This window comes from Melospiza melodia, chromosome 1 (assembly GCF_035770615.1).
Source record: "Melospiza melodia melodia isolate bMelMel2 chromosome 1, bMelMel2.pri, whole genome shotgun sequence".
In the NCBI taxonomy this organism is placed as follows: Eukaryota; Metazoa; Chordata; class Aves; order Passeriformes; family Passerellidae; genus Melospiza; species Melospiza melodia.
In genome coordinates, this window is record NC_086194.1 from 4,181,462 (window position 1) to 4,196,062 (window position 14,601).

The following is a 14,601-nucleotide window of genomic DNA, read 5'->3' on the forward strand; positions in this document are numbered from 1 at the left end:
TCCAGACGTGGTGATTCCATCACTGCCCTTGGCAGCCTGTTCCAATGCCTGACCAGCCTTTCAGGGAAGAAATCTTCCCTAATATCCAAACTAAAACTCCCCTGACACAACTTGAGCCCATTCCCGCTCCTCCTGTCCCTGTTCCCTTGGAGAAGGCCTGATCCCCCTGGCTGTCCCCTCCTGTCAGGGGCTGTGCAGAGCCACAGGGTCCCCTCTGATCCCCCTTTTCTCCAGGCTGAGCCCTTTCCCAGCTCCCTCAGCCCCTCCTGGTGCTCCAGCTCCTTCCCCAGCTCTGTTCCCTTCTCTGGACTCACTCCAGCCCCTCAAAGCCTTTCTTGTCACGAGGGGCCCAAAAGTGCCTGCAGGATGTGAGGTGTGGCCTCAGCAGTGCTGAGCAGAGGGGACAATCCCTGCCCTGGCCCAGGCCAGGTGCCCTTGGCCTTCTTGGCCACCTGGGCACTCCAGTTCAGCCACTGTCACCAGCACCCCCAGGTCCCTTCCCACTTTTCCAACTTTTCCAGCCACTCTTCCCAAAGCTGTGGTGCTGGCTGGGATTGTTGTGACCCCCTTGTAGGACCCAGCTGCCAACAAGGGAGGTTTGTATCAGACTTTTCACTGGTTTTTAGCAAGTCTTTCCAGGGAATTCCACACAGAGAATTCCACCACATCTCTGAGGCTCATCCATAATGAACTGTCCATTCATTGATTAGCCAGTATCAGGAATAATACACTCAATATTCTCAGCTTTGGAGCTGCCAAAGGCCACTGAATTCTCTTCTCTACCTCAATCAATGCTGAGTGTGAGGAAAAATTCATCCTGAGAGTGGAAAGGATGAAGGGATGGGGCAGCACTACCTTATAGGGTCAGCACTACCTTATAGGACCAGCACTACCTTATAGGACCAGCCAAGCTGTATGAAACCAGAGTTTTAAGACTTTAGACTGCGGCACTTTGGCCTATTACACATTAATCTTTTACAAACTAAATGAATGTGGAATGCTGGCCCTGTGGAATGCTCTCTTCAGCAAATTTTTGGTTCCAAATAGGAAGCAAGTGCCACTCCTGGCCCATCTGCAGCTCCAGCATACCCCCAGTTTGATAATTCCTACAGCCTTAACTTATAAATGCACTTATACCTAACGTATAACTGCTTCCTTCTCAATAGGGTCTCCACATAACAGTATCTCAATAAACAATTAAACTAGAAAATAAAGTAGCAAAATTAATTTAAAGAAATCAGTGTTAGCGTATAAATTTAAAAAATGCTACGCCTCCCACTCTTACATTTTATCCAGAAAAAAAATTTAAAATATAAATTAAGAACATAAGATAGAGAAAAGCAAAAATATAGTTCTCTGAGGGAGACACTTCTAAAACTTCTATACCATGAAATAGTGCAGAAAAATAATAAAAACTCAGTTTTAGCATAATATCCCCAGAAACACTCTCACCTGTGGCCTGACAACCGACTCTCAGCTTTCCTGAGGGATCTTTCCTTCTTTTCTCTCCCAGCCCCTGAATGCCTGTGAGGGACACTCACTTTAAGGCTTTTCTCACTGCTGTCTGCACCAGAGCTTGCAAGAGATTTCCTTTCCTTCTCTCTCTCAGACAGCAGCTTGGACAAAAAGTCCTCTGCATCTCTGGGGCTGTTCCTTGGTTTTTCAGAGGCAGAGCTGGTGTGTGAGCTTAGCACGGTCCTGGATGCAAATTCCAGGTGGGATTTTGTTGGAGATGCTTTGCTTTCCTGCAGATCAGGGCTTGGGACACTCAGGTCGTGCTCTTCGTGCTCCTCGCCCCTGGGCTGGGCTGTGCTGCTGGTGCTCGTGGATCTTTTGGAAATCCTCCTTTTCTGGGGATCCTGGAAGAAAGGGCCATGAAAACCACATATTAAAATTTCATCTTTATCTTTAAATTTTACCTTTATCTTTAAATAAACACAAAAAAGCAAAGGAAAGCTCTAGCACTGATTTCTGACCTGACCTATTCATTCATTTTTATGAGTCAGCTTAGAGAGTAAATCAGATTTTTTTAAAAAATCAGTAATAAAATAAAGACAAACACTTTCACTTAAAATTTGACCAGTATTAAAGATGCTGCCTACCATTGAAACGTGTTTCCATATTTTTACCAGGAACAACAATAAATTACCTCCTAAGAGCTAATTTTAGGATTGTATCTAGCTCAGAAAAGCAACACATAAAGGATATTTTACTGGTACCTAGCCTATAGGTATCTAGTCTTTACTTCTAAATAGAAAATATTTACAAATATCCAACTAATTAATTCAATTTCCACATCCTCTTCAGTACTACCTAAATGTCATAGTTCAATATTTTAATTTCTCATTATCACAAGCTTAATTTTACACTGGAAAAGTCCCTGTCATTATATAAAAGAAGCATAAAGAAAAAAAAATAGGCAAGAATTTTTTAACTGTGCTTGGAAAGCACTTCTTGATTCGATCAATTCAGAAACATATTTTCAACTGGAAGCAATTTTCAGTTCCAAACTGCTGCTGATTAAAGGTGGGGTCTTGGAAAAACCACAGTAAAACAGATACTGTGAAGGTAACAAAGCAATTTTCATGGGAAACATGGAAAACCAAATCTGTCAAGAGGTTTCAAGAATGGGAAAGAATTATAGAGGAATTCAGCGACCTGAGATCACAGACATGCAGGGGGTGATTGCCTGCAGTGGTTTTATCTGAAATTCTGAATGAAGCACAACAACTTCCCTAACTTACCCCTTCTTTTCAGCCTGCAGATTTAATAATGCATTAACATGCAGAAGCCATTTGAACATTATTTGCAAGTGACTTTTTTTAGCCCAGCAAGCTGGATATAAAATCCATTGGCAACTCAAACATTTTGTAAATTGCTGGGAATCACCTCTGGTGGACTTGCCACTGGTCCAGCCATCATTCCTCTGGCAATGAGACCAGCCCTGGGCCTGGACTTCTCCTTCCCTGTGGATTTCAGCTCCTCAGAAATCACAGCTGCTTTTAAATCCTCTTGACTGTCTTTGAACTTCTTGTCCCAAGCACAGGGTGAGCTACTGCTGTGGGTTGTCCCCGTGTGGCATTTCTCACTTCTGTGTTGATGTTTTCTGGGTGCAGGGATTTTATCCAGGGGATTCTCAGCATCATGCCTAGAAGGAGAAAGAGGAAAAGCTTAAAACAGCAAAGTTATGCACAAGTAAATTAATAAAACCAGCTAATTAGAGCACTGCTGTCAAATTAAGTTGCATTTTACCTTGAAATGGTAATCAAATGCAGTTACTTTTCATCTAAACATTTGGAAGTAGGACTTCAGGATATTATGTCATCATTATTATGTGTCACAATTGGTTATAATATGGGTAACAGCATCCCATGATTACTTATTTTGCTGTAAAAAGTGTTCAAACTGAGAGAAGGGAAATTTACATTAGATATTGAGAAGAAATTCTTTCCTGTGAGGGTGCTGAGCCCTGGCACAGGGTGCCCAGAGAAGCTGTGGCTGCCCCTGGATCCCTGGCAGTGTCCAAGGCCAGGCTGGACAGGGCTTGGAGCAACCTGGGACAGTGGGAGGTGTCCCTGCCCAACCAGGGGGGGGAATGGGATGAGCTTTTAGCTCCCTTCCAGCCCAATCCATTCTATGATTGTATATCACAGCAGAAAGTAAAACTTATTTGTTATATCAGACAGGTCCTAAGCTACACTCAGCAGTTCCTGTTCCTTCTCCATGTTTGAAAATGTAACACTTTTGCTCACATCCTCTGATCTCCTGTAACTTAGACTGACTCTACTGACCCCTCTCACTCTTTGTTCAGCTGTAGAACACTTTCTTTAGTCCAAAAACAAAAACACTTTTGTGATGGAAATTATTTTACTGAGTAGTTCCCAGTTCCGTGTCCGTTTAAAAATTTATAAATTCTGTGTAACTCAAAACCACTAGCCTTTCTTAACACAAGGAAACAAGTCCATGAATTTGTTATTCCCTCTGGGATGTTTTCCTCCATCCTAATTCACTGTAAAGCAAGTCCATAAGTTGAAACATCTTGCACCACAAACATGTTCCTTTTATTTAACCCATTTTTCCAGAAGTGTGTCTCGTGTGGTGGGGACACACTGTGTGTGATGTGTATGATGTCTTGAGAAGGCTGACCTAGAACAGAGGCTGGACAGAGCTAAAGAATAAAGCAGGGATTTATTTAAAGGATCTCCTCCATGGATGCACCTTGGGCAGCACCAGAGCCCAGCCAGGGCTGCACCCAAGATGAACCAAAATGGCCCCAAAATGCACGAGCGCTGCCGGGGTCTCTCCCTGGGATCAGTTCTGCTCCATTTGCACCTTGCAGTTCATTGTCCCATTCCAGCTTTAGCCCAGGCAGTCCCACCCTGCTTGTTTTTCTCTCTCCAGCCCACGGTGTTTGTGCTCCTGGGCTGAGATTTGGATCATTTGTCCTTGGTGCCCAGCTGGAGCAGGAATTGTTTTGTCTCCCTGCTCTGTGCACAGAGCTCACCATCCCCTCATGTGAAGAACAACATAACTACAAACAAAAGCAGCACAGAATCTGAAAATACAAAAGCTAAAACCTGAGGCATCATGTATGTAAACTGAAGGGAGCCTGATCTGCCTCTGGAATCATCAGGAAAAGCAAGGACTGCTACTCCCAACCCAGCTCCACATAACCCCTCACTGCCAAGGGGCGCTGGCTCAGAGGCTGTTTTAAGTTACAGACACTCACAGCAACCTCCCAGAGCAAAGTTAAAAGCAAATCAGACTCATTAATAATGAACCAATGCAGAGTCATGTCTGATTAAACTTTCCAGCCCTGACAGCATGGTTAAAAGCTACACAGGTGGTTGAAATTAAAACTGATTTCAGGCACTGCCTGGCTGACCTTGGCAATCCCTGGTTTTCCCTTGTCCAAAGGGAATGGCAAGGGTGAGAATGAGCCTCAGGGCAGAAGGCAGGGTTAGATGGGATATTGGGAAGAAATTCTTCATTTGTGAGGATGGTGAGGCTGGCATAGGGGTCCCAGAGCAGCTGTGGCTGCCTCTGGATCCTTGAAGTGTCCAAGGCCAGGCTGGAAGGGGCTTGGAGCAGCCTGGGATAGAGGAATAGGATGGAATGAGATGCTCTTGAAAGCCCCTTCCAACATTAACACCACTTAGCACTGCTGTGTCCTCCCAGAGCAGCGTCAGGCACTCCCCTGTGGGACAGATCCATGAAAGGGAAAGAAAAATGGATTAAAAAAAATAAAAAGAGGAAGAAAAACAAGAAAAGGGAAAAAAAGCCTTTGCTCTGCGTCCTTTTCAAGTGTTACTTCTGAGTTCAACTTAAAACATCTTGGCTTTCTTCCCCTATAAGAAATGACTTCATGGGTTTTTTTCAGGCACTGATGCTCAGACTTGGCTGCTTTGAGCATGTTGCATTTAGGATGAAGAACAAAACCTGATTAATTCCCTGAGGGTGGAGGCTGGGAAGCTGAATTACATTTCTGTGCCCATTTTACAAGCTCCCTATGGAAGTACAAGGCTGTTAATCCTCTTTGAGGCACCAATAAATGAAAAACTTGGTTACATGCTATTTTCAGGTATTCTGCAAGGTCTGAACCTGCACTATTTTAACAACACTGAATTTAAGAACATTAAAACTTGCTTTTGCCTATGTAAGGCATGAATATATTCATAGTTTGAGCACAGGTGGTTTGTTTTACCTCCAAACCTGCTTCAATTTGAGTATTTCCAATGTGAAAGGCATGAAATTACCTATTTCAATGTGCTTCAGTGACTGAGAGCTGCAATTGAGGTTATCAGTCTTCATAATTGGCAGGGAACATAAAATATCATTTTTGAAGGGTGGCTTGCACAGGAAATTTTAATAATCTAGAAAATTAAGTTTGTGTTATGAGGATAACTAACAAAACAAAGTTGAGCTCAAGATATAAATGATAAAACATTTAAAACTCTTTCCCTTCATTAAGAAAAAACAAGTGAATACACAGAGATAAGAGAAATAAATCAGAGAGTACCTGGAGGGCTGAGTTTTGCCCTCATCCAGAGCATTGGCATTGCCATGGTCCTCATCCAGGGGGTCAGGGGGGTGGGATGCTGAGCTCTTACTCTGAGGAGCTGCCAGAGCAGAGCTGGAACCAGAGCTCCTGGAAGTGCCACGGTGCTCCAGGAAATAATTGGTAATAATTTCCAGCAGTGTCTTCAGTGGGTTCTCCTTTGCCTGGCCAAATAGAGAGATAAAATGTGGGAAATTAATTTGTAGGGAATTCTCCAGGCCTGACAGAAGGCTCACAGAGTGTGTGCATCTGTGTGCAAACCTTGAGATGAGAAATGCTGACTGGGAAATGCCATGGAATAGCACAGACATTGCTGAGAGAGAAATGGAACCAGAAAGAAGTTTAAAAAATGGCCTTACAAATAAGACTGGATACTTTGGAGAAATAGAACAGGAAAGATGCATTGTAGTAAGACCCATGAGGGGTAATTTTAAATTATTGGCTTTGAGGCATTTTCAGCATAGTGTGGCTAAGGCTGATAGGCCAAGAAACAATTTATAATCTATTGTAATTAGGAAATAGTTGGGTTCTGATTGTGATGGCATGAATTATAACATCTGTATTGTCTCACCCTTCACATGAGACTGAAAATGGAATAAAATTTTTTAAAACATCTCTCAGTTGCCCCAGCTCTGGGTCAGAAAAGGGAATAATCCAACAATAAAGTTCTTGGTGGCTACTGAAATGCTGTGTTAGTCTGGCTGCAGGGCCTGACTCTTACAATGTAAAGCTACTGAACATTTTAATTGTTTCCCAGAGTTACCTGAGGGTGCATTCCAGGAGGGACTGTACAAACAATCCAGGGAAATGGAAGATGGCACCTAGAGAATGTCAAGAGCTCAAAGGTGCTGCTGTGTTAAGTGAAGGAAGCAGGACACAAAAAAACAACCTGTCACAGTGATTTCTTACCCTCATTTTAGCTAAATATTCCAAAATGTGGAAACTGTGCCAGAATGCAACTTTTCTACACTGGGAGAGGGTTTTTTGAAGTGGCATTTATAGACTTTATATGAAGATACCAAAAGCACTGTGGTGCCTCAAGTTATGAGTGACGTATTCATATTGCATTTCCAAGGATAATAAATACCAGAAGTGTAATTTCCATCTGCTGTGCCACATATAAATGGAAATGCAGATGGAAATGGGCATGCAAGGACACTTGCACGTGGTGCCAGGTGTTCCCTCACCTTGTTCTGTTTGTACAGGGAGTGCAGGTGCAGGACATTCCTGAGCTCATTCCTGTTGTTGATGCTGAGTGCAGAGCGGGGAAGCTCCCGGTCCATGGTGCTGATGGTTTTCTTCAAACCCTGAGGAGGAAAAGTGTCAGAGGCCAAAGCTTTTACTCTGGGTTTTTGGTGGGTGTGACATGAAACTTGTGGATGGCAGCAATCAGGAAATCCTCAGAACCTGTGCTGTAATGGTACAAAACTGAATTATAGCAGCCCATGGGTGTGAGAATAATTGAGGTGGCTACATGAGATGGAAACTGCTGAACAGAGAAAAACAAAAACCTCTATGGAGGTGACTTCAGCTGCTAAACAGCCTCCTAAGACTGATGGTCTGTATGAAAGGCCCTGAGCTGAAGTTATTCCAGCCAGCCTCAGGCTGCAAATTGTGGGAACACAGAACATCCCTCTGGCTGTCCAGAATGGCCAAGACCCCTGCCAGGGGGCTCAGAGACCCTGGCACAGAGCCCAAAACACCTGTGGGTTTGATTATGACCCGTGGAGCAAATTACCAACCTTAGATGAAGACCAGCAAGCCACAACAGTTTAGGTAGAATGATAGTGAAGTTATCACAGGGTGGAAAAGTAGATTTTGGGGTTTTTAGGATGGGGGTTCAGTGGGCAAGATGGAGGGATCTGGGCATGTCCAGCCTTTCTCCTTCTTCTTCCTGGCCTCCATCTTCTGCTGTGATGTTGGCACTTTTAGATTGGTTTAGAGTAGAAGCTCACTGTCTAACATAGGTGATGGGTATTGGAAAGTTATGGTAAATATTGTATATGTAGTTTTTAGTATAAAGACATAACACTGCCCCTGGGGGCAGGCAGAGTGCCTGGAACTGTCCTGCTGGATGGACCTGGGCAGGGCAGGAGAAAGAATTTTATAGATAAGAAACAATAAACAACCTTGAGAGCGAGAAATGAAGAGCTCTGACTCCTTCTTCAAGCGCTGGCTTGGGAAAAGAGACTTTTAACATTCCTGGGGTCACAGTGACCAAAAGATCCCGAGAGGAAATCAGTCAGATCTCCATGGCATCAGCAGGTTTGTGATCTTCAACTTTCACTCTGTGGTCAGCACCCATGGGCACCTCAAAGATAAAACCCATGGGCATCTCACTTTCTGGGGAGAGACACTGATTTATTGTGAGTCAGATCCCAAAATAATTTAAGTGGTACAAGACCAGGCTACTATTTTGAGAGAGAAAGCCCTGATTCCTTCTGTGGAGGGTTATTGTCACAACAAAGGATTTCTTTTTCTGCTGACAGAGCGTCTGTCTCGGATTTATGAAATTGAGGGCAAGTTGTGGTAAATAAAGGATCATCATCCCTGTAGGCTATGATGTGTATGAAAGATCTGGAGGGAGCAGAAGCACAAAGGACTATCAGTGCCCCTTGTTTTGAAAATGTGAATTTGGACACAGGATGCAAAACATGAGACTGAGGTTTGTGTAACACTTAATGGGACAGCGGCTGCTTAATTTCTGATATAACTCATTCCTGACACAGGGGGTCCAACATCAGCAATATTTCCTAAGGATTGAACATAAATAAAAAGTAATAGGTGCTGCTACATGGAAATGTGAAGGTGATTTCCAGTCTGCTCAATCCCACACTCCCCACATGCCTGTGTAGTCCAAAATTTGCTTTATAGTATTACATTTGTGACAGGTACAATGGCTTCGTTCCTCCCCTTATCTCAAATCCTTTCCCAACCACCAAAAAATGGGGTTCTGCTGAGTTATTACTGAAAACTGGGGGGGGGAATGCATGTTAGCAGTTTCCCTAAAACTGTGACCTTTTGCCTTTAAAAAAACAAATTAAAATACGATTAAGATTGTATAAAATATAAATATATATTTATATAAAAATATAAATATATTGTTATGTTATTTATATATTAAATATTTTTATATAAAATATTATTAAGATTATATAAAATATAAATATATAAATATGTATAAATAATATATTATTATTTTTATATATATAAATATATACATTCCTATATTATAAATATATATATTTTATGTATTATAAATATATGTGTATTCTTATATGATGGCTATAATAGATACATATGATCTATTTACATATAGATATATTGTACAAAATAATTATAATTAATATAATATGGTATAATATAATATAATATAATATAATATAATATAATAGAATAGAATAGAATAGAATAGAATATGGTATAATATAATATAATATAATATAATATAATATAATATAATATAATATAATATAATATAATATAATATAATATAATATAATATAATATAAATATTCTATTTATTTATATAAAAATATATTCTATACTTATACCATATTATATTATATTATATTATATTATATTATATTATATTATATTATATTATATTATATTAATAATTGTATTAAATATTTTATATTTTTAAATAAAATTATATAAAAATAATTTTAAATATTTTTTTTTAATTAGGCTTTGTATGCCTCTTGCAAACACAAGGACAACAGCAAAACAGTCAATTAATGAAGGAAAAAAAGAAAAGAAAATTTAATTTTTTTTTTTAAACCCAAATCCTGCAAACAACACGAAAAACCAAACTGAAAGTGCGTTTCTCGATTTAATTCCCAGTCTCGCAGGCGTGCGTGGGTAAGGATGGGCTTCCCCCGAGCAGGAGGAAGCAGCTCCATCCCCGGCAACAAAAGGGCACTGTGGGAGATGTAGTCCAGCCGCTCACCCCGGAGCCTCCCCCCTTCCCACCCGGCTGATTTCGGTCCGGAGAAACCCCCGAGCATCCCTGAATTCTCCTTTTCCCGGAGCATCCCTGAATTCCCCTTTTCCCGGAGCATCACCGAATCCTCCTTCTCCCCCTTTATCCATCCCCAGCGGGGCTCAGCGGGCAGGAAAAGCACACGAGTTTTACCTTTCTACTGAGAAACTCTCTCACCAGTGATGCGGCCACTTCTTGCACCAGGGCGTTGTCCATGTTTTGAGGCGGAAAAGGCGGATTTTGGGTGCGGGACGGAGCCCGCGGGGAGGCGGCGCTGGGGAGAGCGGCATGGGAGACGCGGAGCGCTCCTCCCACGGCACACGGGGAGGGATGGAGGCGGGGGAATTGGGGATGCGGGGAAGTTGGGGAGAGCGGGGGAAAAAACCCAAACCGAACCAAGCCAAAAACCCACCAAAAAAAAAAAAAAAAAGACCAAACAACGACAACAACAAAGAAACTCACACAAAAAAACCCACAAAAAAAAAAAAAAACACACCACCAACCCCCCCCAAAAAAAAACCACAAAAAAAAATCTCCCAAAAAAAACACACACAAAAAAATCCCAAAACCAAAATAAAACCAACCAAAAACCACACGAAAAACCGAACAAAAACTCCCCAAAAACAAAACAAAAATGCAAACAAACAAACAAACAAAAAACCCACACAAAACCCCCACAAAAACACAAAAAAACCCCAAAACCCCCCAAAACAAAACACAAAAAAATCCCAAAAGCACACCAAAAAAAACCACCAAAAAAACCCCACAAACAAACCCAAAAATCAAAACAAAGCAAAAAGAAACAAAAATAAACACACCACCAACCCCCCCCCAAAAAAACCCACAAAAAAATCTCCCCAAAAAAAACCACAAAAAAAACACCCCAAAACCAAAACAAAACCAACCAGAAACCACACGAAAAAACGCACAAAACCCCCCCAAAAACGAAACAAAAATCCAAACAAACAAACAAAAAACCCACGCAAAACCCCCACAAAAACACAAAAAACCCAACCCCCCCAAAAAAAACCACAAAAAAATCCCAAAAACACACCAAAAAACAAACAAAAAAAAAATAAATCAACACCAAAAAACCCCACAAACAAAGCCAAAAATCAAAACAAAGCAAAAAGAAACAAAAATAAACACACCACCAACCCCCCCAAAAAAACCACAAAAAAATCTCCCCCCATAAAACACCAAAAAAACCCACAAAAACCAAAACAAAACCAACCAAAAACCACACGAAAAAACGCACAAAAACCTCCCAAAACCAAAACAAAAATCCAACCAACCAAACAAACAAAAAACCCACGCAAAACCCCACCAAAAACACAAAAAACCCAAAACCCCCCCAAAAAAACCATAAAAAAATCCCAAAAACACAGCAAAAAACAAAAAAAAAAAAAAAAACACCAAAAACCCCACAAACAAACCCAAAAATCAAAACAAAGCAAAAAGAAACAAAAATAAGCACACCACCAACCCCCCCCCAAAAAAACCACAAAAAAATCTCCCCCCAAAAAAAAAAAAAACCACCCCAAAAAAAAACAAAACCAAGCAAAACCACACGAAAAAACGCACAAAAACCCCCAAAAACAAAACAAAAATCCAACCAAACAAACAAACAAAAAATCCACACAAAACCCCCACAAAAACAAAAAAAAACCCAAATCCACCCCAAAAAAACCACAAAAAAATCCCAAAAACACACCAAAAAACAAACAAAAAAAAAATAAACACCAAAAAACCCCAAAAAACCCCACAAACAAAGCCAAAAATCAAAACAAAGCAAAAAGAAACAAAAATAAACACACCACCAACCCCCCAAAAAAAACACAAAAAAATCTCCCCCAAAAAACACAAAAAAAACCCCACAAAAACCAAAACAAAACCAACCAAAAACCACACGAAAAAACGCACAAAAACCCCCCAAAAACAAAACAAAAATCCAACCAACCAAGCAAACAAAAAACCCACGCAAAACCCCACCAAAAACACAAAAAACCCAAAACCCCCCCAAAAAAACCATAAAAAAATCCCAAAAACACAGCAAAAAACAAAAAAAAAAAAACACCAAAAACCCCACAAACAAACCCAAAAATCAAAACAAAGCAAAAAGAAACAAAAATAAGCACACCACCAACCCCCCCCAAAAAAAACCCAAAAAAATCTCCCCCCCCAAAAAAAAAAAACCACCCCAAAAAAAAACAAAACCAAGCAAAACCACACGAAAAAACGCACAAAAACCCCCAAAAACAAAACAAAAATCCAACCAAACAAACAAACAAAAAATCCACACAAAACCCCCACAAAAACACAAAAAAACCCAACCCCCCCAAAAAAACCACAAAAAAATCCCAAAAACACACCAAAAACAAACAAACAAACAAAAAAAAACACCAAAAAACCCCACAAACAAACCCAAAATTCAAAACAAAGCAAAAAGAAACAAAAATAAGCAACGAAAATAAAAGAAATCCACACAAAAAGCCCACAAAAAACTCACAAAAACCCCCAAAAACCCAACAAAAAAACCTCAAAAAAAACATCTAGAAAAAAAACCACAAGAAAACCCCCAACAAACCCCATCAAAAATACCAAAAACCCCCCTAAACCAACAAAAAAACAAACAAAGCTAAAATTTGAAATAAAATAATTAAATTATAAATTATGTTGTAAATGACAAATATAGTTATTTGTTTTCATATTTATGTAGTAATTTTTGTTCTGCAAGGTTTAATTGTGGAAAGCAATTCACTGCTTAGGGTTTCAAAAGTTTAACAACAACAACAACAACAATAATAATAATAATAATTATAATTATTAAAATTATTATTATTATTATTGGAATTTTCTATGGCAGACTCTCTCTGCACAACATAATAACAACAACAACAACAATAATAATAATAATAATAATAATAATAATAATAATAATAATAATAATAATAATAATAATAATAATAATAATAATAATAATAATAATAATAATAATTTTATAATAGTTTAAATAATTATATTAGATTATTAATATAAATAGAAATAATATAAAAGAAAATATGAAATGTTATAAATATATATTTATATATAAAAAATATATATTGTAATTATATAATATAATGATAATAATATAGTTTTAATAATTATTACAAATAATAACTTGCAATTACTGCTTTTCATTATAGTTACATATTATAATATCGGCTTTTTTGCAAATATTAAAATGGATTTCATATTTGTAGTGTTAAGGTAACTTTGCTATAAACATACAGCTTTTATTTCTCTTGTTTATTAATGTTAGACATAGGTAAATATCTGATATAAGTTTGTGTTATAGATATATATTATAATGTTTTTTTGCAAATATTATAATATAATTATAATAATTATTACAAATAATAATTTGTAGTTACTGCTTTGCCTTATAGATACATATTATAAATTTGGCTTTTTTGCAAATATTAAAATGGATCTCATATGTGTAATGTTAAAGTAACTTTTTTATGAAGATATAGTTTTTATTTCTCTTGTTTATTAAAGTTGGACATAGTACTCAAGTAGCTGATATAAGTATGCATTATAGATATATATTATAATATTGGCTTTTTACAAATATTGTAATATAATTATAATAATATAATTATAATAATTATTACAAATAATAATGTGTAATTATTGCTTTTCATTATAGATACATATTAAATTATTGGCTTTTTGTAAATATTAAAATAGATTTTATATGTGTAATGTTAAAGTAACTTTGTTATACAGTTTTCATTTCTGTTGTTTAACTTTTAACCATGTGTGTGCCTTTAGTAAAGTGGTGCTCTATGAGTAAAGCTGTATAAAACAAAAGAGAAAGAAAAGAAAAACAAAATTGCAGCTGCTAAGTAAAGCTGAGTTTCTCACACTGGCACTGTCTGGGGTGGGAGATTCATCAGCTGAGCCTTTCCTTTTAGGTTATACCTGCATCAGGCAGTGATTAAAATGTGATCAGGGCTGAGATTGTGGTGCCACTTTGGGGCCAGGGGAGCTGATTAAAGTACCCCGTGCCCCTGGGGGTTTAGGTTCCACAGCCTGGCCACCCTCTTCCAAAATCTGACCCCTCTTGTGTGGGTCATTTTCCCTGTCTGTTCCAAACTCCCCCTGCTGTGGCTCCTGCTGTTCTGACACACCCCTTGAACTGAGCCCTCCAATGGATTTTACTTCCCCAACATTCAATAGTTGCACACAGCCTGTGAAATAAAAGACTTCCCAAGTCTTTTATTTCACTTTTTTTTTTTTTTCAATAAATCGTGCGCAGACTCCATCCAAATCCCTTTGATGAACAGGAGATCAGGCAGAGTTTGAGGTTTTATAGTGGATGCTGCTCCAGCATCATGTCAGGCTCAGGTTCTCTCTGCAGTGTACCTGATCTGGCTTGCTGTGTCCCTTCAGAGCTCCCCAAATAATTCCAGTTGTGTTGTTAAGCTCAATTCCTTTTCTTAGTTACTATTTTGGAATATAGTAAGTGTTCCCAGTGTTGTTTCATTTATCTCAGGGCTGTGGCCCACTT

The 14,601-nt window shown here is 39.0% G+C and overlaps 1 protein-coding gene across 3 annotated transcripts in view; it reads right to left on the minus strand.

Annotated features, from left to right (window-relative positions):
- MINDY4 (MINDY lysine 48 deubiquitinase 4) overlaps positions 1–10,344 on the minus strand; it is a 79,126-nt gene extending 68,782 nt beyond the window's left edge. For 2 of the 3 annotated variants that reach the window (XR_010030413.1, XM_063175247.1), the window contains exons 1-5: positions 10,197–10,344; positions 7,246–7,365; positions 6,020–6,222; positions 2,890–3,148; positions 1,453–1,859 (exon numbers count right to left, since the gene is read on the minus strand). Coding sequence is in view for 2 of the 3 variants with exons in the window: in XM_063175247.1 (XP_063031317.1) it covers positions 1,453–1,859; positions 2,890–3,148; positions 6,020–6,222; positions 7,246–7,365; positions 10,197–10,259 (1,052 nt within the window). In the remaining variant the exon portion in view is untranslated. The remainder of the gene's footprint in view (positions 1–1,452; positions 1,860–2,889; positions 3,149–6,019; positions 6,223–7,245; positions 7,366–10,196) is intronic. The other variant, XM_063175368.1, reaches the window with a different exon arrangement.
- Positions 10,345–14,601: the final 4,257 nt, after the last annotated feature.